The sequence below is a fragment of the Protopterus annectens genome, chromosome 2.part1 (genome assembly GCF_019279795.1).
Source record: "Protopterus annectens isolate FY-2018-M chromosome 2.part1, PAN1.0, whole genome shotgun sequence".
In the NCBI taxonomy this organism is placed as follows: domain Eukaryota; kingdom Metazoa; phylum Chordata; order Ceratodontiformes; family Protopteridae; genus Protopterus; species Protopterus annectens.
The window spans coordinates 1,076,688,011-1,076,712,791 of record NC_056729.1 but is presented as its reverse complement, the minus strand read 5'-3'; the positions used below and the strand labels follow the sequence as shown (position 1 = coordinate 1,076,712,791).

General features: G+C 40.1%; 1 protein-coding gene across 2 annotated transcripts in view; it reads left to right on the top strand.

Moving 5' to 3' along the window:
* The window catches only part of LOC122794328, a 1,793,522-nt gene that overhangs the window by 866,038 nt on the left and 902,703 nt on the right, over positions 1 to 24,781 (top strand). For both annotated transcript variants that reach the window (XM_044062632.1, XM_044062631.1), the window contains 2 exons: positions 7,854 to 8,006; positions 8,296 to 8,502. In XM_044062632.1, coding sequence (XP_043918567.1) covers positions 7,854 to 8,006; positions 8,296 to 8,502 — 360 coding nt within the window. The remainder of the gene's footprint in view (positions 1 to 7,853; positions 8,007 to 8,295; positions 8,503 to 24,781) is intronic.

Sequence of the window (24,781 nt, the reverse complement as noted above, 5' to 3'; positions counted from 1 at the left end):
TCCAGTCTCACATAGACCTACCACGACAGCAGACCAAACACATAAACACACAAAAACATACTCGGAGGCTCTAAATAAAAATCTGCCTAAGCAGCAGAGACCTCCAAAGCAGACACCCAAGCAACCGCTACCCCAAAACAAAACACATGCAACACATAGCTCACAAAGCCAGTGTGCCGAACAGTCACAGCCCTTAAGGCTAAACAACACACCTGATACACTTGTAATAGGTGACTCTATCATCAGGCACACTGACGTCCCGCTCACCAGGCTGAACAAGGAGAAGGTCACGTGAGCTGCCTGTCGGGCGCTAGGATCCGCCACATAACACAAGCACTCAGGTCACTCCAAGGCAAGTACAAATATGACTCAGTCATTGTCCATGCTGGTGTGAATGACCTGAGATGTACCTCCCTGGACTACATGAAAAGAGACATAGAGGAGCTCTCTGAGCATGTGGCCCAGGCCGGTATGACCCTGACCTTGAGTAGCATCTTACCCTCACCAAGAATGATGCCACAATATGAAGACAAGATGATCAATTTCAACAATTGGCTTAATTATTGGTGTCATTCAAAGGGGATCCGATGCCTGTCAGCCTGGGATGACATGCTGGACAAGCCACAATGCTTCGCTAGGGACGGCCTGCACCTGTCACCCCTGGGCTTTCGGATATTGGCAAAGGCTCTTGCTACCCCCATAGTGCCTTTTTAGGCAAGGCTCAAAAGACAAACCCACCTCCATAGGTATCACAAGGGATAAAAAACTAAGAGTAATGCTACTCAACGCCAGAAGTCTAAACCTCAAGATGCATGCACTCGAAACTCTCCTTAGCATGGAGAAAATTGATATCTGTGCAGTAACAGAAACCTGGTTCAAGGCTCCCGAGAGCACCCGAGCACTTCCAGGTTATACCTCATACCATGCTTTTTGACCCCAAAACTTGGACCGACCCACAAAAGGAGGGGGAGTATCAATATTCATCAAAGATACCCATACCTCCAGGTTGGTGGCACAGCTCGAAGCATCAGAGACTATCCATGTGCAACTAACAGTGGGTAAAACTGCCTTCCAGTTTATAGCCTGCTACAGACCACCCTCCCTAACCCAGGAACCCCACTCGGCCTTCATGAGAACCCTGGAAAATATGAATGTCTCTCCAAACACCATTATATTGGGCAACTTCAACTACCCAAACATAGACTGGGAGCATTACTCTAGCTCCAACACCCTAGCCCAAAGGTTCCTAGAATTTATAAACTCAAATGCTATGGAACAACTTGTTACCACTCCCACAAGAGGGGAAAACATACTGGACCTGATCATCACCAACATGGGGACTCTATGCTCCAGACCAGAAGTGTATCCATCACTGGTAAGATCAGACCATAAACTAATCTCACTGGATGTTCACATCCCGACACCACCCCCTGCCCAGAAAACCACAGTGAAAAACTTCTCTAAAGCAAATTTCACACTCCTCAAAACTGAGGTGGAATCCTTCAAAGCCCCCGGGCCTGTGGAAAATATGGCACAGACCGCAGAATCCTTTATAAACGCATTCTATGAACACCTTCAGGAATGCATGGATCATGCGATCCCAAATAAAACCAAGACCCAATCCTCCAAAGGCAGACGTCCTGTCTGGTGGACCCCAGCCATAAACAAGCTATACAATAGAAGGAGGAAGCTACTAAATGATAGAGCAAAATTCCAAAAAGGGAAGGCATCTCTGATCAGTATTAGCAAAAAACTACGGGCACTCATAAAATCATCTAAGGCCAGCTTTGAGAGAAAAATTGCACAGGACACTAAGGATAATCACAAGGCTTTCTTTAGTTATGTTAGGAACCTGGTTGGTAATTCCCAGATATGCTCAGAATTAGTCCAAAATGACAAAACATACACCGAACCCACAGACATTGCCAACATCCTAGCTGACAGGTTCAACGCAAACTCCCCCCCCTCCCCACCAAAAGGGCAAATATCTATTCCAGCAGAGTGCTGCCCCCCTGACATCTCGGATGCTCAGGTAAGAGCCGCCCTCTCCAAAGCAAAAAACACAGCATCAATGGGACCAGACGGTATCCCGGGCTGCGTCCTACATGAACTCCAAGAAGTGCTAAACCCAAACATAAAACTACTGTTCAATCTCAGCCTTACTACAGGATATGTACCCAAAGAGTGGCATACAGCAACTGTGGTCCCTCTCCACAAAGGTGGTGCCTCAACGGATCCTGGAAACTATCGCCCCATAAGCCTGACTAGCTTGGTCTGCAAAGCTATGGAAAGGATAATCATGGACCTCATAAATAAAGATATTGGGGACCTACAGACACTGGATCCTACCCAGTTTGGCTTTGTTAAGGGCAGATGCTGCCTCTTAAACCTGGTTGATTTCTTTGAAACAGTCACCAAGGCCATTGACAAGGGGAAGGTGGGCCACACAGCCTACCTGGACCTCGCAAAAGCCTTTGATACAATACCCCACTCGGGCATTATAGATAAGCTCACCAGCTTAAATATAAACCCCTATGTCACTAGATGGGTTGAAAACTGGCTCAAGGACAGAACCCTCATGGTTAGAATTGCTGGAGCCATGTCAGACTCCAAACCAGTTACAAGTGGCATCCCACAAGGCTCAGTCCTGGGACCTCTCTTGTTCAGTATATATTTCTCGGAGGTACAGGCCAACACGGAAGGACTGTGGCTGACCAAGTTTGCAGATGACTGCAAACTGGGCGCCATAATCGACTCTCCAGCCGACACAAGCATCCTCCAAAAGGGCCTCATAGAAACAGACAACTGGTGCCAGAGCCATGGCCTCAAGCTAAATGCCAAAAAGTGTATAGTCATCCCCTTTGGCAAAAACAAAGTGCCCACAAATTACCACATAGGTGGTAATCCATTAAGTACAGAAGAAGTAATTAGGGACCTGGGGACCCAAGTTGATAGCAATCTCTCATTTGACAACCACGTGGCCAAAGTGGTTAGAAAAACATTTTATATAGCCCACCTAATCATGAAGGGATTCACATCTAGATCAGGGGAGGTCATCGTGCCTCTTTACTCATCCCTCATCAGGCCCATAATTGAGTACAATGCCCCTTTTGGGATGTACCTTACCAGACACCTGCAGCAACTGGAAAGACCCCAAAAGTACCTCACCAAGAGGATCAAAGGGCTCAAACAGATGCCATATGCTGCCCGGTTAAAGAAACTCCAGCTCTACTCAGTGGCATACCGCCTGTTCAGAGGCAATCTGTGCGTGACATATAAAGCCATGTCCAACCCGGAATTAATGGACATGCTGCAGCTCAGAAAATCCAAATCCTATCGAGCTACATGCTCGAGAGACCTGAACCTCAGCACTGAAATAAATAGGACATGCTGGAGGGACAGATTCATAACCCAGAGGCTCTCTTCACTCTGGAATAAAATCCCAGTCCAGGTTAGGCAGAGTCCCTCATTGACTCTCTTCAAGAGGAATCTTGATGAGTGGATGGGAGATCGTAGGTTTACCCCAGGTATGACTTCTGTGTCACTGTTAGACAGAGGCACAGTATACTAACCTCAAAAAAAGGGCATAGCAAAATTAATTTAAAATGGGTGGCGAAAGCCAAACACATTTTGGCTAGGCTTATAAATGCCCTAGGGCAGATAGCCTAGTATGAACCTATGAATCCTCCAAAGCATGATCTCTATTAAAGTACATTATTACACTAAGAGTGCATTGAGGAATACAATGAGTTAAGTGCCATGCATCTAACACCAGTCATTTTGTATTTATTTGGGTTGTATTTTGAGTAAAATCCTTTGCTAACGTTTTAGACAAACCATGGTCCCAATAAATTTAGAATTTCTGAGACTGATGACGAGTATAGGTTCATCCATAGATTTTAATGGATGTGTTTCTGTGCATGGGTGGAACATGTCCATGAAAGTCTATTGACACATTCCACATTTTCACCGCGTTGATGCCACCGAGATTAATGATCATCTTTAAATTTCAGTGGTACCAGTGCAAGGAAAATAAATTTAATGAGTGCAGAATTGTAATGATTTCTAGAGGAAATACATTCGCTGAATGGGTAAACATGCTAATTGGTACTCTGTGGCATCATTGGATGGTACTAAAAGGTAAGTCACCAATAAAGAAGATAATGCTGTGTTCAGAAAACATCAGCTATGCATATCTGTTAGTGCATTTTATCTGCTTTCTTCCCATCATTTACCACTTAGCTTCTGCAAATGGAATTATTTCTTGACATTCCACCTGACAAATATAATTACTAAAAAATATTGAACCTATTTAATTATCTCACTCACATGAAGGAGAGGAGGGGGAGACACATAAAAGTTGTAAGACTTTCAACCAGAGAAAATAAGAACTTTAGTAGTTTGTATTTCATATGTACTTTATTTGTTTTATTTGTTTTTTGAACAACTTAAATGTATATCAAGTTAAACAACCTCTAGGTTTTGTTTTTATGTTTATTATTTTTTAAAGTACTGTTATATATTATTTTGAATATTTTAAAGAATCATAATTATTCATTTATTCTCATTCATTATTTTTATTAATTTTTGCAGTTATTTGGTAGGATTGTATTAGGTTACTTTGTGGTTAACACTATGAACGTTTTATAATATTGAGGTGTGTGCTTTCACTTTAAATTATGCATAAAAGTTTTATTTGACGCCTTTTTTCAATTTAGGTATTTAAAGGTGGCCAACAGACATATCTATTGTTTTTGCACTTGATAAAGCCCTACAATTGAATTAGGGTGAAAGCGCTTGTGATATTTGGTTCAATAAACAGTTTTGGACATTCACTCCTGTTTGCTGGTACGACCATTTCTTTTGGATTATATTTATGCAAATTTTATTTTAATCAGCGTACAGATTTTTGGTCAGTTCTACCTACATTTTATGGGCTCTTCTCCACATTTTTCATGTTTCCAGATTGTGAGGCATGAGACCAGCTACTACACAGGAGAGAACTAACGGTGGAGGACTCTCAGTCTTAATTAAAAACAACCTCACATCCAAACAAAGTGGATGACCCACTGGAAATCACACATATACAACTGACCATAAACAAGGTCTTGTTGTGTATCCTTGCAACCTATAGGTCCCCCTCAATTTTTCAGAAAATCCATACTACCTATCTCAAAGTACAACAGTCACTCACCATTCAACCCAATACAATATTCATGGGGAATCTCAATTAACCCTACATAGATTGGGAATCCTACACCTTTTCTAATGCACAAGCCATTTGATTCCTAAACTTCATTAATACCAACATCCTGGAGCAGTTGTTCCATTCTCCTACCAACGGTATAAACATCCTTAACCTTGTACTCAAGAACGTAAGGGAGTGATATTCCTCAGCCAAAGTAATGTCTTCTCATCAGATCTGACCATAAGACAGTATTGTTTGAAATAAAAATTAAACCGTGGGACCCAGTGAAACCAAAAATCTTTTGGAAATATTCCAAGGTTATCCTTTCTCTACTAAGTGACACCTTGGCTAAATTCCAAGAAACCCCAATCCCAGTAAACACCATAGCAAATGCTGAAGTATTACAGAATCTCTGTGCAGCCATACTGACAGCTGTATTGAGTAAACTGTTTCCACTCCTATTAAGAATAAAATGAACTCAAAAGACAAATCACCCTGGTGGATTCACAATATAAATTGGTTATACTACAAAGTAAAAAAATCTTGGTCAATCATATGAGGGACCAAGCCCGACATATTAAACTTCCTGACCAATCTAAACAGACAGCTAAGAAGGTTAATTAATATTTTAAAGGTTAAATTTGAAGAAAAGGAGCTTCTCAGGCAAAGGACTACCACAACGCTTTCTACATCTATGACTGTAACCTCAGGGGAAACACACAACAGTGCACAGAGTTTATTGTAAATGGCAACACCCACATTCAACCAGAGGCCATTGCCAAACGTTTGTCAGACAGTCAGCTGAAATGACACCTAGACCCCTCCCAACCTTTACATATCACAAAGCCCCCAACCATTACCAGGGAAAAGGTCATCAATGGACTTTCCAAGGCCAAAAACACTGCATAGATTGTCCCCAGTAACATCCCAGGATGCTTACTAAAGACCATGAAACAATACCTCCCTGGTCCACTTGAATCACTTTTCAGCTGGTGCCTACAGTCAGGTTTTCTGCTCAAGCAATGTAAGATGGTTACAGTCATTCTCCTGCAAAAAAAGGTCCCACTACTGATCTAGGTAACTACAGGCCCATACGTCTGGCCAGTCTCATATGTCAGGGTATGGAAAGAATCATCATGGACATGATAAATGAGGACATAGGTAACCTGCAAATGCTGGACCCATCACCGTTTGGCATTGTTAAAGGAAGGTCAAGCTTATTAAATCTGGTGTACCTCTTTGATAGGGTAACCAAAGCAATGGATGAAGGCAAGACTATGCACACAGCTTATCCTGACATGGTCAAGCCTTTAGGTACAACACCCAAATCAGGCATTATAAAAAGCTCACTAATTTAGCTGAAAACTCTTTTATCACCAGCTAGATAGCCAGCTGGATCATTGATAGGACCCAGGAGGTCAAAATAGGTGAGGCCAACTCCAATAAGAGACCAGTCATTACTGGAGTCCCCCAGCTTTCAGTAGCAAGCCCACAACTTTTTTGATTGTATTTCTCTGAAACGAAAGCAAATGCTGAAGGTTTATGACTGACTAAGTTTGCAGAGGATTGTAAGCTGGATGTTATTGAAAACACTGCAATATTAGCATTCCTTATGAAGACAGTAGCCATACCATCAACCACCATGTGGCCACAATGGTGAGAAAATCCTTTTATGTTGCTCAACTTATAACTAAAAGCATGAAATCTAGGCCCAAAAAGGTCATTATCCCACTGTACTCTGCCCTTATCAGATCAATCATAGAGTACAATGCTTCCTTCGGTATTTTCCTGACCAGGCATATGCAGGAACTAGAGCGACCTTCGTGGATCCTTACAAAAATAATACAAGGAATATCAAACCTGCCTAACACAGAGCACCTTAAAGCTCTTTCCCTCTACTCAGTCTCCTATACATTGCTGAGAGGTGATTTATTTCTTGCTTACAAGGCATTTGCAAACCTCACAATTATGAATCTCCCACACGTGCGTAAGTCAAACAGTACCAGACATTCAAGGTCTAGGGACCTGAATTTTGTCTCTAACTTCAACAGAATATGCTGGGGAGACAGTTATGTTTTTCAAGACTGACCCTTCTGTGGAATAAGCTTCCCATTTATGTAAAGCTGAGCTTGTCTATTAGCCAATTTAAGTGCAACCTAGACCAGTTGATGGGGAATAGGAAGTTTACACCAGGCCTGACACCCATGTACTTTATGGACAGAGGTAGCTCATAAATGTCTGGCCCTCAATGTCCTATTTGGCTACAGGATGCCATTATTCTTTTAGGAAAACTTTGCTAGGCATAGAAATGCCCTCCTGGTTATTCGCCTAGTAACAATTTATCAATCTATGTATGAAACTTCCAGGCAGAGCAGCATAATTTATATATAAAAAAGATTTGTGATAGAGATATGACTGACAACAAGGGACTAGCTGCAAGATGTAAGCAAATGTGAAAAATAAACAATTTTATGTAAACAATTTTGCATGTATGTATCTGCCTTTGAAAAGCTGTAGAATAAATAGTGCACTTATTTATTAACACATTTTTTGAATAACTGCCAACTTGACCCTGTTCTTTAATATAATTGCTTAAGAACTCTCAGTTAATGAACTCAAATGTGAACAGAGTGAGTTATTAACAATCCGGTTTTCTTTTTCACAGGCATGTTTGAATATGAGCTTCAGATTGACCTTCCACCTAAACATCAACTTGCGCTGAGGAGTTTTCTAAACAATGTTTCTGTTCCGCTCAACATAAGTAGATTGCTGACTCCAGGGTTTGCAGCAGATATCACCTACTTTAATCTTACTGCAGGTAGTTTCATAAAGAACATTATCACACTCAAAAGTTGAAATCAAACACTTGTTTTAAGAACCCAGGCACAAACACAGATTTCACACACACAGCAGAAACTTCACAAGTTACATGGACTTCAGTGCACAAAAGTGCAGAGTGGTCAGAACAGAGAAAGGTACTTAACAATTACTTTTTCTAGGGATCTTAGTGGTGATTTCCAGAAGATATATAACCATATAAATATTTTTCAAGGTGCCATTAGATTTTTTTATCAAATATAACGAATGGTTTTGTCATCCTTTTTCAGTATGCACTCTTGTAAATAGTGAAACGCTGTGTACCTGTGAGACAGGATATATCTGGAGCAGTGAAATGTGTAACATTTATGGAAGGTGTTCAAATCAAACGGAAGGCAGTTGTGGCTGTGTGAGAAATATCCCTTCAAATGGAACATGTGAGCCGGTGTCTAAAACTGGAACAATGCCAACAACGTCACCAAAACCGGGAATACAAGGTAATTTAGAAATTCGTCTGAATACAGAGATAAAATATTATGGTAGTTGTCTTTTTGAAGTTGGGGGTGTTTGTTATAATCCGAAGTTCTTAATCAAACTGTGTTAATTATATGCAAAGTATCTTCGTACATTTGTTCTTTAGTTGGATCTAGAAAATTCCTAATCAGTATCTTCCTTTCAAAGATTATAACTCTGCTGGCATATGTCCGTGACTGAGGTTTATATACTTTTCTAATTCATTATATTTCTTACTTTGCATCCAGGTCTGTGCAGCTTCAAATGGAAAATTAATAAGAAACTCCTGATAAAATACTTACTTGATGTCTATTATTTCTAACAAATTTCATTTTAAGCATACATATTTGTCTTCTTTATTAAACAAAGTGAACACAATGTGGGGTACTTATGCATGATTACTTCTAAGCAAGAAAGCAAAGTTACTCAAAAGTAAGGAGAGATTGCCAACAACATATAACCATACATAAAATTGTGTGTGTGTGTGTGTGTGTGTGTGTGTGTGTGTGTGTGTGTGTGTGTGTGTGTGTGTGTGTGTGTGTGTGTGTGTGTGTGTGTGTGTGTGTGTGTGTGTGTGTGTGTGTGTGTGTGTGTGCGCGTGCATGTGTGTGAACTGAAAAATTAGAAAAATTACAGGCAGTACAAAAGAAACAGTTGCATCTACTGAATTCACTAAGGAAATTTAATTGGATATGATTTTCTGCACCACATCTCTGAAGCGTGATAATAGTATAGTTTAGGGAAAGAACAATATATGAAATAGCATATGCATGAACAGACGTTATTTCACCTTGGTATGTATCCTTAGAGCAAGGAACATAACAACTGAGGCTCATTATCAGAATGTCACTTGAAAGTAAGTTGTGCCTACACCACCACCACCACCACCACCACCACCACATTTGGGAAATAGAGACTCTTTTGGTTTTAATGGACATAATGACATTGAGAACCAGGCTGAGCAGGTTATGAATTCTGAACAATAGGTATACCCTTTAGAACAGCCCCCTTTGAGGAGGTCACAGAGACTTTTGGAACAGAGAGGCAGGAACTTTTATCAACACAGTCTGGACAATAGACAACCCACAACCTCCCCTATAACCAAAGAGGGAGAGTGAGGGTGAGACAGAGGAGGAGAGGCACAATGTCTCATTGGGAGAGGAAATAGTAGACTGCTCTATTATATTAAATGATAAGAATGACTTTGAATTGTACAATTATAGTACAGTTGATGTGGATAGTGCCTTGGCTAATATTTTTGAGAGGGCTGTTTCATTTGTACCAAAATGGAATGCAAAAATAAATGAGTTGTTGATTCAATTTAAATTATTCATCAGGAAATTGAACAATGCTTTTTATTTTAAAGATAATATGGGAGATGCACTTGGTTTAAATATAAAAAGACAAAGTGTATTTAACCCGCCAATTCATCCCATTGGTGAAAAACTAATTTCCCACTAATTATCACATCGATGGGAGCCCACTGAACACTGAAGGCATTATAAGACATCTGGAGACACAGGTTGACAGCAACCTCTTCTTCGACCACCACATTGACACTGTGGTCAGAAAGTCCTTCTATGTGGCACATCTCATTACCAAGGGTTTTGCATTCCCTCATTAGGCCAGTCATTGAGTATAATGCCCCATTTGGCATGTATCACACTAGGCATATGCAACAGCTGGAAAGGCCACAAAAGTACCTCATGAAGAGGATCCTAGGCCTTAAATACATGTCCTACATGGACAGACTCAAAATACTCCAACTATTCTCTGTCTCATATCATCTACTAAGAGGCGATCTCTGCTTGAAGTACAAAGCCATGTCTGACCCTGCTCTGTTAGAAATGCTACATCTAAAGAAAACTCAATCCCGCCACACAACACACTCCAGAGTCCTCAACCTCATTACCACTATCAAAAGAACATGCTGGAGGGAAGGTTTCATAACCCAGAGACTGCTCATGCTCTGGAACAGACTTCCCATACATGTCAAGCAGAGCACTTCACTGGCCCTCTTCAAGAGAAATATTGATGAGTGGATGGGAAATAAAAAGTTCACCCCGGGAGATCACTCCAATGTCTTTACTTGATAGAGGCTCTGGAAACAAATGTAGGGTGGCATGATGCCAGGGCACTTCTATGGGCTAGGATTGTAAAGGCTCCAGGGTAATTAGCCTGGTATGCTCCTACAAACCTATTGTTTTATTTTTTCAAAAACTATGTGAGAATGATTTCAGGAGTTTTTTTTTTAATTCTTCTGCAAGTGTGCCTCTTGTTGAAAACATTAGTGAAGAAAAGCTTTTGTTATATGAAATTGTGAAAGTAAACAAATTAGGATTATGAAACCAGATAAGGGTGGGGGTTTAGTGGTTATGGACTTGAATGATTATATTAATAAAATGTTGAGTTTGCTTTATACAGATGCATATGAAGAAATTTCTGTTAGTCAGCTGAATATAGCATATAGGAACATCAGCCTTTATTTAGAAGATATGTTGCTTAATGGTGAGATTACCAAGGAGGTCTTTAATTATGCCATGGTCCATAACCCTAAAATCCCCACCCTTTTTGGTATTCCTAAGATTCATAAATGTCTCACTGATCCACCAATGCATCCTATATTAGATGCTAAAGTATCATTCAAGTACATTCTTTTTAGCCATGTTTTTGGATATTGGTTTGAAGAATATTTTTGTTAACCCATGTATTTTGAGGGACTTGTGGGATTTTTTGAGTAAAATACCTTTCAATTTGTTATGTGACAATTTGGTATTTCTTACTATGGATATACAGGATTTATATTCTGTTATCCCACACGATATAGGGATGGACTGGTTTAATGACGATTTAGTCTTTCATGGAGGTATTGACAAGAATAAAGCTGAGATAATAGAAACTTTATGACAATGGTATTAGAGAATAACTGTTTCGTATCTGAAAACCAATTGATCAGACAAAAGAAAGGGGTAGCTATGGGGGCAGTTTGTGCCCCCATGTTTGCAAATGCAGTACTTTCATTTTGGGAACTAAACTACATAGTTAATTCCCTGTTTAAAGATTCCTGGGAACTTTATGAAAGATTCCTTGATGATATATTCTTGGAAGGACAGTGAGCAGAGGTTAAATGAATTTTATGACTATTTACATTCCACTACAGATTTTCTTAAGTTTACTATGGATGTACAAGGTAATTCGGTTAATTTCTTAGACCTTATTATTCGAATTAACAGGTCAAAGAATTGTTTTGAATCAACAATTTATCATAAACTGACCTATTCAAATACTTTTCTCCATTTTGACAGCATGCATCCTAGCCACCAGAAGAAAACCTTAGTAAAAGAACAATATGTGTGGTTGGCTAGGATAATTACTGGGAAAGAGGAATTTAATATAGAGTAGGATACATTTTTTTAATATGTTTAAAGTGAGGGGATAGCCTGAGAATTGTTCGTTAAACATCTTTAATGAGGTGAGGGTGAAAAGAGAAGTAGGACATTTTGTCCCTCTTTTAGGTGCAGGTTAAAGTACTCCAGCAGCCTGAAGCAATATGCAAGATCAATACATGACATTTAACAGGTCTATGGTTATTACATTTAATGCTAATTTTTATAAGATTAGGGCAATAGTTGAATCTAATTAGAAAATTTTGTGGATGGATTCAAAATATGTGAAATATGTGCGTGAAAAAACGTTGTTGGTTTATAAGTAGGATGTGTGTTTTAAGACACTACTTTAGAGGCCTTTGAGAGTGGAAGGGCCTGGCAAAATGGTAAAGTGTGGCCACTGTTCACAGTGTCCCTATATCCTTGAATGTCAAGAAGTGACAGTGGAAGGATATGGGACAATTGAACTTGATTGTAGATCTTGGGCGGCCACAGTGATGCAGTGGTTAGTGTTACCACCTCACAGCAAGAGGTTCTGCGGTTTGATTCCCGGCTGGGGTGCCTGCTGTGCGGAGTATACTTGTCCTCCCTGTGGTCATGTGGGTTTCCTCCAAGTGCTCTGGTTTCCTTCCACTTCTCAAGGACATGCTGTAGGTGGATTGGACACTCTAAATTGGCCCTAGGCATGAGTGTGTGCGTGCGTGTGCCTTCTGTGGAAGGTTGGGTGCTGGGCTGACAACTCGACACTGTAAAACTCCACTGCCAATCATGAGCGGACAGGTGATCTGCTGTGGTGACCCCTAACTGGGAATAAGCCAAAAGAAGAAGAAGAACTTCACTGTAGGTCTTACTGTGGGAGCAAAATGGTGGTATATTTAACCCACTGTTTATGTTGTCCCGCATTCTATGTAGGTAAAACTAAATTAAGTTTGTGGAAAAGAGTTTACCAACACAGCTATAATATTAGAAAGAAAGATGAAAGAAATGTTTTATGTAAACATGTAACACAGAATGCTGGACAGGACATAGATTGAAATTTATGTTATTGATAGGGTAGACTTGGGCCAGAGAGGTGGTCCGGTGGAGGACTTCGTAGAATTTTTGGAATGTAAATGGCAATTAAAAACTAGAGCCGATTTTTTTCTTGGTATAAATGAATATATTAACATCTCTAGTGTATTAAAATTAAGGGCTGCTATGTATATTTGAACTTATTTTTTATTAATCTTGTTTTTATAAAACGCATTAGTATAAGTAGAGTCTTTATATTTTAGTTGTAAATGTGTGCATATATTTGAGTAGGGAAATGGACTGTTGCTTTAATTATCAATGATGTATTTTAATTGGGCATTTATTGAGGCTGTTTTGGATATATATATATATATATATATATATATATATATATATATATATATATATATATATATATATATATATATATATATATATGCATATATATATATATATATATATATATATATATATATATATATACACATATATATATATATATATATATATATATATATATATATATATATATATATACATACATACATAAGATTATAGATGGATGTGGTATTTTATTATGAAGATTTCCTGTGTATTGAGTGGACGAAAGTGCTAAATAAACAGTCACTTGAAACTGCAAGCTGTAAAATAAGTAATATGTACGGAAGCCTTAATATAACCAGTTATTGTTAATATACCTTTCTGCATTGTCAATAAAGGGCGTATCATTGGATTGTCCTGACCAAAAATAGAGAAAATTAAAATGATTATATTTATAAGAAGTAGCAACATGCATGACATCCTAAAGTCAGTGTTGTGCAGATTAAATCTCTCAACCATTCATGGAAACCCATCACCCTCTCTATTCATCAAGAAAGGGATAACTGTGACGGTCTGCCTGATATTATCAAATTCTAACTTACCCTAAAATTGCATTCATGAGATGGCTTTGCGAAAAACGTATTTTAACGAACACCCAGATCACCAAAGTTGTATTCTAGGAAACTAATCACTTGGCAACCATGGTGAATTTTATCCTTATCCCCACTATAGTGCAATCTCACCATTGGTATATTTAGCTGCAGGGGTGTGGAGTGAGCTGCCCCCTTTATGGAAGGGGTGCTGTGGACAAAGTCCACCACTTGGGTGGGCTACATTTGCTTTGGTTCTCTTTTTTCTTCATGGTGGACAAGTGGTTAATTTCCTGGAGTACAACTTCTGTAATCTGGGAGTTCATTTAAATATGTTTTTGGCAAATTCATCTTGTGATTGCAGTTTTCATGGAAGTGAAAATTCAATAATATGAAGTAAACCCCTCTGTGCATACACATAACACTCCATAATAGAGACAGATAAATGTATCTGGGTTCATCATCCCCAGGCAACATAGCCCTGTTGTCTTGCCCTCCCCATACATGCACACTTTCTCATTTACTTTATGCTTAATAAGACTTACAAGCAGCCATCCAGAAAAAGAAACACTCTAAAACAAAAGGCTTGAAATGGGAGTATGTAAATCAAAAAGGGTCTATATTAGATGACTGAACTTTCAAAAGTTTGACCGTCATATAGTCGACACCATATGATTGAACTTTTGAAAGTTCGAACATTTTAATGGAGATCTCCGTACAGCGCGGAATGAGATTTCCCATTTCTGCACTGTAGTGTGATCTCAGAGTTGGTATATTTAAGGAGGAGGGGATGCAGGGTGGCTTGCCCCCTGCTTAAAACATCCAGGTAGGTTATTTGTGTAATATTTTTTTTTTTTATTAATTTTCAATCTTTTATGTTTGATCATATGATGTTGACCATATGATGGTCGAACCTTTGAAAGTTCGATCATCTAATATAGATGCATCAAAAAGAAGATCTATGCTATAACCCAAACCTACCATGGACAGTAAAACCACAGGTCATGTACCAAAAAAATGCAAACAAAAATTATAGATATAACCATGTTTCAAGTCCCTTGTGATCTGAAGTTCAAAAATGAGCCTTCATGCAAATCTTTCCCTAACTATCAACCATTTCATTATTAATTGTCTTAAGTTAAGGATAAGCTGATACATTTTTAGAGTCTTTGAATGCTTTACTCTGCATTTACCATAACAGACAATGCTATTTTATGGTGCTAAGTGGCATGATATAGGATAACTAATTGGTAATTTGAAATTCTGGGACATGTTAGTGTGACTTTAAGTTTACTACTAGCATAATTAAGTATATTTGTAAATTCTTTTTTTACTAAGCCTGTTGCTCATCTACTAAGAGAACGGTCTTGGTTATCTTTCTTCTACAGTGCCCTTATTTTTGTTCCAAATCTTGGTATTTTAAGACTTCAATTTATAAGACAATATAATAGCTGGGTGTAACAAATTTCAATGAACAACTCTATTTTTGTTTTTTGTTTTTTTCTTATACTAATATAACTGGTTTTCTTGCATGTGCAGTCAAAGATATTGGAAAATCATACATACATACAAATCATACATTGTTAACATGCATATGTAGCACTGTTCATTAGCTTGACTAGCAAATCCTGTTCCAAGGCACAGTAGCTCCAGTCTCTCTAATATATTTCCAAAAGTATTCTGAAAGTTACTACAGTATTATTACAACTGTACAAAGAGACCAAGGACAAGTACACTAAAAAGTAGTCAGTGCAGAAAATTCTGGTATGCTGTGAATTGTGGCTGAACACATAATTAGTATATACAGAAGACCATGAAGAAATGATAATATACCCCAGGAGTCAATAAAGTTTTTTTTCGGTGCCAGAATAGTGCAGCAGCTCCTGAACAGAATATGGCCGCCGAGCGATTCAGTAAACAAGGCTGGGGGCATGCACGAGCCTGCCAGCACTATTCTGGCATGGCCACCACTGAAAAATGCTAATTACCTCATTTGCTGGTGAAAACCCTGCAAATGAGGTGAATTAGTGATTCAGTAAGAAGGCAGACATCCATGCCAGAAGAGTGTCTTTTGCAGAAATGTATTTGGTTACTGACAGTGTACATTTATGCAAAAATCAAAACAGGGGCATGACAGCTCAAAGTAAAGCATGTATTATAATCTTTAGGCATGCCAATGTTCACAAATATGGCCATTGGCATGGAAAAGAGTTGCAAAAATATAAAAATCAAAGTTTTTTTTGCCGATTTCAGCCATTTAAGTGTAGCTAAGTGGTGTGCAAACGAGATTGTGCATTTTTTTTTAAAAGTGTTTACTTTAGCTAAACAGGTTTGCACAGCGCGCACCAGGTCTTAAACAAAGCATAAAAGAAAAAAAAAACGGAAACAGCAGAACTTATTTTTTCGTGCCGTGGGTTTTCGCGGTGTGCCGTAGGGCTTAAAAGGGGCAGAAATGGGCTTGGAAAAAAAAGAAAAAAATGAGAAATAGCAGAATAAAAGCAATCGAGTATAAATAATATAGCTGGCAGGTGGAATGCATCATAGTCAGCCAATCATACAAGCAGCATCCGCAGCACAACAGTATAAACTATGCAAACACCTGTTAGTCTGTTTTTTCCCACAAACTCTGAACCATTGGTGTACAGACTCGGGGGATTTTTAACTGACAAAATGTTAGGGGCTGCTGTCACTTTGATGCATAAGTATGTACTAGAGGCTGAAGGTGGTGAGTAGGATAATGCTGACAACTGCCCCAGACTTATGAGCAGGAGAAGAGTGTTCAGACCCAATGTAACCTACCAGAGGCTACATGATTTGGAAATAGTAGAGCACTACAGGGTGGACAGAGACATACTTCAGCAAATCATTGAGCTGTGCCAGCCTCACCTCTGACCTAGAGCCAACACAGGAGAACCCATCACAGTATCCCAAGGTATGTGCAGCTGTAAGAATACTAGCTACAGGTACTTTCCAAAGACCTACTGGGGACATCATGGGGGTCTCACAGGCATCTGCATCCAAGGTACTCCACCAGTTCCTGGATGCCGAGCTACCTCATGTCGATGAACACATTTACTTCCCCAGCACCCGTGAGGAGAGGACAAGCAATATGTGCCTCTTCCACCATGTAGCAGAATACCCAGAGGTACTGGGTGCCATAGTCTGCACGTACATCCACTTCAAAGCACCACACAGTGAGCAAGGTAGGGTCTACCTAAACCACAAAGTCTTTCACTCCATCAACTGCCAGGTTGTGTGCAATGCCCAGGGCATTATCATTAATGTGTGTGCTAGCAGTCCTGGAAGCTATCATGACTCCCACATCTGGCATTCCTCACAGCTGTATCAGGGATTTGCCAAGGGGGGCATCCCATATGGCCATCTAATGGGGAATGCTGGCTATGCACTAGAGCTGTGGATGATGACACCCATCAGAAATGCATACACACCCACACAAGAATGCCATAATGAGGCACATGCACAAACCAGGATCATTATAGAGCATGCGTTTGGAATGCTCAAGTCAACATTCCACTGCTTTGACATATCTGGTGGAGCCTTGCAGTACTCTCCAGCCACATCTGCACACATGTTCATAGTATGTGCCATGCTACACAATACAATCCCGTGGAAACAGCTGCAGCAGGAACAGCATGGGGAAGAGCCACACAGCCCCCTACCATTGCCTAGGTCCCCACAGACACAGAGGGACCCAAAGTAGGAACCCCCTGAGCCAGCTCCTGTAGGCAGATGAAGGCATGCCCTGTATGCCCTGGCCTTGGCAAAGAGGCAACACATAGCACATACACTGACACTGTAGGGACCCAGGGACTAACACCGCTATCGGACTCGCACACATAGTAAAATGGATGCTGCACACATCACACTACCTGTACCTTACCATGTATATGCAGTGTATGGCATGCATCCCACATAGGCAGTCCTCAAGCACAGTCCTCACAACTGTCACAGGCACAAGGTAAGTCAGTCTACTTTATAATAAATAAATGGAGAAGTGTGTTCTGATGGCATATCTATGGTATCACTGCATGCATGCAAGGGAATGGGATGGCCTACTGGGATAGCAGCAGACAGTTGACAGCTATGTGGGACACCATGAAATGTTTGTCCAATACTGACTTCCCCACACTATTCAGTAGTATTCAAGGTGACAAATCCCACTGCAGTATATGTGGGGGGCAGCTAACTGGGGGTATCATAGGTCACATGCATGGATGTCAAAGTGGGTGTCCCATACTCACCCATCAGCCTCACCCAGCAAGTCAGCTGCATAAAACCATAAATACATATCTGGCAAAGGCACACAAATGGGGACAATGAGGAAATATTTATTTATTTATTTATGTATTTATTTACATTTGTTAACCGGGTAGAGTCCGACTGGGCCAAGGAACCCGTTTTCAGTGGAGACACAGGGAGCAAAAATCTCCACATTCAATATAGAATTGCAAAGATGTAAAGATTATACAAAAATCAAGAAAAATTATAGAATCATAAAAATAATAAAAAATACACATACATATAATAATAATACACTCCATTCAAAGATTTTAAACAAGTAAAAAACAGAAGTCCAGAGATAAAGAAACTACTTTGAGGTCAACAACTGCAAATAATAAAACTAAAGAAAAACAAAGAGAGAAATTAATTAAGAGAGAAGCAACAGAGTAGATGTCAGATGTAGCATATATAAAAAAATGTACAAATAATGAAGTGAAATTTAAGAACATGGACAAGAGCCAGAGGAAAAAAAACAGTTGCTTAGAGAGGTAAAAAAGAGAAAGTAAAAAGGGTGAAATGATCAACCAGGACAGCAGGAGGAGCAAATCCCCCTGGATTTGAGATAATCTCTAGTAATGGTTTTAAAGGAAAAATAGCTGGGAGTGTTTTGAATATGTTGAGGGAGAGCATTCCAGGCCTTAGCTATTTTATTAGAGTAGAGAAAGTCACCATGGTAGTTATGAGACTGGGTTAATTTTATCATCAGTCTGTTGGAGGATCTAAGGGGCCTAGTATTGACTTGAGGTTCAACTAAGGAAGAAAGAGAGGGGCATTGGTTTGGGTTGTGAAGTATTTTGTATGTAAGAGTGAGATGGTTTAGTGTTAATAGGTTGAGAAACTCAAGCCATTTCAGTTGTTGGAGAGCAGACCAGTGATGAGATTTGTGGGGATGACTGCAGGCAAATTTTTCAATCTTATAACAGGGCGATAGGTTGTTTAGGACAGTTTTGTGGAGGTTAGTAAATATGTGAGAGCAGTAGAGTGAGGTAGATAGAAGTTGTGACCTGGCAGTGGCTAGTCTGGCTTCATTTGTAAGGAAGGGTTTTGCACGGTAGAGAGATCCAAGTTTGGCATGAACTTTTTTAATTGACAGGGAAATGTGAACATCAAATTTCAGCTTGTCATCTATAGTAACACCAAGCAACTTGGTGTGATTTGTGGGTTCAATTGTGGTTCCATTGGTGGAATGAATGGTGAAAGGTGAAGAGTGGTTACCTGATGGTTTGTTGGTGAAAATCAAAAGATTGGTCTTATTGGGGTTTAGAATAAGCTGGAGGTTTGTAAGGTAGGTTTCAATTTCATGAAAAGCGTTTTGGGTCGTATTATGGAGTTCATCAAAAGAAGGGTTGGTGCATATAAGGGATGTATCATCTGCATATTGAATGTTTGAGTAAGTTGAACAGCTGAGTTCATACTATTAATAAACAGGATAAAAAGAAGGGGAAGTATGGATCCTTGGGGTACACCAATGGACACTGGTAGCAGAAGAGAGAGATTATTGTCCTATTCAGTGGCCTGTGTACGATCAGACAGGTAGCTATAAAACCATGAAAGAGTAGATAAACTAAAATGGTAGGAGGCAAGTATGTTTAGTATAAACTGGGGGGCGACAGTGTCAAATGCCTTTGACATGTCAAGAAAGATAGCTGAGACTGGGAGATTATTGTTCATGAAGTGATGAATGGTGTCAGTGAATGATATTAAGGCAGTGTTAGTGCTAAGCTTGGGCCTAAATCCATGCTGGGAAAGGGATAGAAGGTTGTTGTCTATTAGATGGCTTTGTAGTTGTAAGTGAATACATTTCTCAAGGATTTTAGCTAAAGGAGAGAGGATGGCAATGGAACGATAGTTTGTGAATTCCCTGTTAGGCCGCCCTTGTGGAGGGGGATGATATGTGCAACCTTCCAGAGGTGAGGTACGTACTATTCAGAGATAGAGCAATTGCTAAGAAGAGATATAGGATAGGAAATAGATGTATATTATGCCCATACAGACCTACACAGTGATATCACAGCAGGTCTTGCAGTTGCAGTAATGCTCTGAAGGGAGAGAGATCTGAAACCTAAATGTCTGCCATCACAATCTAAACCTGTAGGTCTTTAGTGATATGCCTGTAGTCTCCAAGACAGGAGCAGTACCATTCTAAATGGAACCAAAATGTAAAGGGAACATCAGCACAGTCTGTGCAAATGTGGACAGCCTACAGTTGTGCCCCCCATCCTCGAGACAAGAGACGCTAGGAGAATGATATGTTAGTGGAGTGGATAGCCTGCCAATGGGTATGCAATAAAGATAAATCAGTTTCTACAGCAGCAAAATTATATAACAGTTTAAATATGTGATTAAAGTGAAGGCTCCTAATATAGCCAAAACAAAGAAAATTAAGGTAAAGCATAGACAATACAGAATAAGGACCTAAAATGGGTTCACATAGAACTGCAGTAACAGTAATGTTTGTAGAGAATAAGCAGCAGAGAACACATTCCATGGGCTGTCCCAATCAACTTGATAACCTGTTGCATGTCCACAATATGCAGGGGTCAATGATCTATGTGAATGTGTGGTCAGTACTTTCAGTATGTGGCCTGCACTTACTCCTGGCTGTTGTGTCTTAGTGGCCTAGGTACAGTACTGTGGTGGACAGGGTCCATGTTCCAAGAAAAACAACTAGTGCCAACTATTCTGCATGTGAAATACAGCTATGGTAGGAGTTGTACACACTGTCCAGTTGTAATATCTGTTACTGAAGGAAATCTGGACAGGTCAGGGACAGGGGGCAACATGTATGGACAGTACATAGCTCAGAGTAACCTACACAGTGCCTAGTATATTCCTCAACTGTACATGCATTTTGCAGAATGTACAGAGATTTGCATCATATGTATGGTCTCTTTATCAGGAAATTTGGTTTCCTGGAAATTCTTTGGCAAATCATAAAAGTCTAAAGTCAGAAAAAGTAATGACATAATGTGATTTCAGACTTCATACCTTTTAGGAAAATGCATGCTAGTGCAAAACCTGTTATTGTATCACCTTACTAGGTTTGTAAGGCCAGTAGTTAACAATGGACCTTATATGTAGGCCTTAGTCTGCAAATTAGTTATGGCTTTGTCCAGATGTCTAGCTCCAAAAAGTTTGAAGGTGTGGTGCCTAGTAGGATAGCAGGTACCTGAAGGTCAGTGTACTGCCAGGTTATGAAAGGCTGCCACCTTTATGTGTCAGCACTGACAACATGTCACTGGCCAACAGCCATACCCCTGGAATGACAGACATCACAAAAGGAGCACAAATATGCCTTGTATATCTGTCCTGCTTGTCCTAGCATTGCATTTGCCTGCCAACTATTTGCAAAGCAAGAAAGGGTCATGTCAAAACAGCAATGGCAGACAGTGGGGAAGCAGACATCATACCTATAAGAGAAAGCCAGCAATTACCAAACCAGTCTCCCAACTGTCTATGTTTGGCAGAACATTATGAACATCCTGTCCCCATATGTGGGCCTTTGATTGTCACATATGGGCTTATCCAGATGTCAGGCTGTGACGGTATGACAGCTAGGCCCACATGTAGCCTCCTAATACCACATAGCAACACAAACCATCTAAGGACCACAGCAAATGAAGTGGTGCAATGATGAACAACCTGCTAAATAGGTACACTCAGAAGTGTGAAGTCCACAACTCTATGGGCAGGATTCATGAAGCCTCCGTGTAAGAGAGACATGGCTTACACAGAGGCTGCAGTTAAACGGTGTGATGTCAGCATGTCATGCATATGCATGAGGGCATGCTGAATCACACCGAAGGCTAACACGGTCCGTGGAAGACAGTAGGGGGCGTGTCCATAGGCCGAGCCCTGCAAGCGGACACGCCCCCAGAAAAGTAAAATTGCCCAAAGTAAACACCCATGACAGAGGCCATGGAAATGTGAATAAACACAACACAACACATGCCCCCACAGACTATGAACATAAAATATATAAATGAACATGTTATATATTTTTTTTAAATCGTAAAGATGTTTGCCCGTCAGTGCGCTCGTTTGCTCGGGCGTGCCTGTAGCTTAGCCACAGTTAGCTGTCAGTGGAAAAGGATATAAGAACCAAATATGGAAAGTAAGCCAAAAAGCAATAGTGTAGCGGTAGAGACTTCGGCTGAAGAGCAGGCATTCATGGTTCGAGCCCCCACAACACCAATTTTTATTTTAGTAAAATAAGCACGAAACAAGTCCCTGACAAACATGTACACATATAAAATCATAGTTCATGTAAAATGTAATGAAATAGTCCTTTTATTTTGAAGAAATGTGAGATAACAAAATAATAACAAATGTCAGATGTGCCCATAGCTGAGCTACAGTTTAACAAGGTGAGTGCATCTGCCCGTAGGTGAGCAGTGGTTTAACAGGTGCAAAATGAGTGCCCGTAGGTGAGCAGTGGTTTAACAGGTGCAAAATGAGTGCCCGTAGATGAGCAGTGGTTTAACACGCTGAAACTGTGTGCCCCTAGCTGAGCTGAGCGTAATATGTGTGCTGATAGCCAAATGAGGCATAAACCAGCGTACCCCATTTGCGCGGAGCTGCGCACCGTGCCAACAAGCTAACAGACGGGCAACGTTGAGCAAGCCGTATCAAAACTGCCTTTACACAGACACACCCCTCAGCCTGTCTAGACAGTCATAAAAAATAAAAAGCAGTGGCCAGGTTTAAACCCAGGATACTATACACCATAGTCAAGGTACTGAACCACTTAAGCCATGACAGCAGTACCTATAAATGCAGTAATAGCAAATATATAGGAATGAATACAAAGTGGAGCATGACAAAGCAGGTTTTGTGAAGTTGATAGAATTCCAAAATGGCCAATCACAGATATGTCTTGGAAAACGGCCTATATAAACCCCATAGGCGGGAATACACAGCATAAATGATTGTAGAACTGACTTGCAGCCAGAATGACAGGAGTAGGTGAGGGTAGTTGCTTTCGAGCACAGAGGTGGGGCGTTGAGGAGTCCAGATACATGGTCTGGCTCCTAGTCCACAATCATGAGGCCCAACTCATGCAGGGCCAGGTTTTGTGGGGAGCATATAGGGCTGAGGCATGGGACCGGTTGGCTCATGATCTCACCAGTGCCACAGGGATTCCAAGGACTGGTGAGCAGGTTCGTCACCACCATGCGGACCTGAAGAGACGCAAGCAGGACCAATTGAACCTTTGGATCCAGGAGGCCCGGCAAATGCCCAATGCCCCACTACTGAGTAAGTTACATGTAATTATGTATGTAAGAAATTAAACTAGCTGATATTATGGAGATGTGTATTGCAATATTACTTCATTTATATTACAGCTGCAGGTATCCATTCTGCGAACCGCAGAGCCTATGGCGATAGGCTGGTGCGGTTGCGCCACCAGGCAGGTCAGTAATCCTCTCCCAGTAACTGTAAAGAAATATAAAAGTATGACAGTTAGCAAAAGAGTGCAGTGTAGTCACTAAGTAATAAAATGTGCAAGTAACAAGTGTAAGAGTGTTTGCAAGTATTGCTTGATTACAAAAGTGTGTTGCAGTCTGTAATCCAAACAGAAAAATGAAAATGTCTGAAATAAAGATGCCCCACCTGTAATATAATAGTACACAACCTGCAGCAGGCTGAAAAGTACAGCTGCAGAAGATGAGCAAATCACACGTGTGAAATATACCCCTGTTGAAATACTGAAACATGACATAAGTGAGACTGCTGGAAAGGATTGTAATAACTACAGGTAAAACATGTCAATAAAGCCTAGAAGTAAGTACCATCCTGAATAGTACAATGAAAACAAGTGAGAGAGTGTGAGAAAGTGTTATGAATCCACCAATAAAGTAGTAATTACACCTAAATAAAGTATACTGCAGTCAGTACAGAATGAAATGCATGTGAGAAGCAAAACCAAACAGGGAAATCTGTTCAAAGTGTTGCTGCAGCTGGAATGTGTATCCCAAAATCTGGATATGTTGCTCTCTGTCTGCAATATGCAGATAGTATGATTGTTTGACATACCAAACATCCACAGTTGTCTATAGCTATATAAAGCAAATGTAGCAGGATGATGTAGCTGAACAAAGCCAGATATGAATGTGTATGAAGAACAATAAAATGTATATTGATGTAGCAGTAACAGTCCTATCACCAAGTTGAAGTAGTTATCATATAGGAAACTGTAGTTAGAACAGTAGTGTGTATATATGTGCAGCTATTAGAAATGTACAGCATATGTATTGGTATTTGAAGGTGTTAATATTATTTTCTTCACCCCACCCTATAACCACATATAACCCATTCCACTTGAAAATGGTATGTGCAATCACAATTAACACCCCTGGACATTTGTCCTGTTGGGTCATAAATATTTGCATGTCCGTTGATGCATCTGCCGTGTTCATACATCCAAACCTGATGGCCTGTTGCCATCAATCAACCCTGCATGTTGTTGGACTGCGTATTGCTGTTCAAATTATGCATGTGTTATGCTCGCTGTTCAATGGTGTGAATATCTGGGTGTTTGGTTAATGGGAATACTAATGCATGCTGTTACAACTAATTGTGAATGGTATTATATGTTACTAACCCAAACTGTCATGACATAATGCAAAACATAGGATGACAGGGAAGGCGGG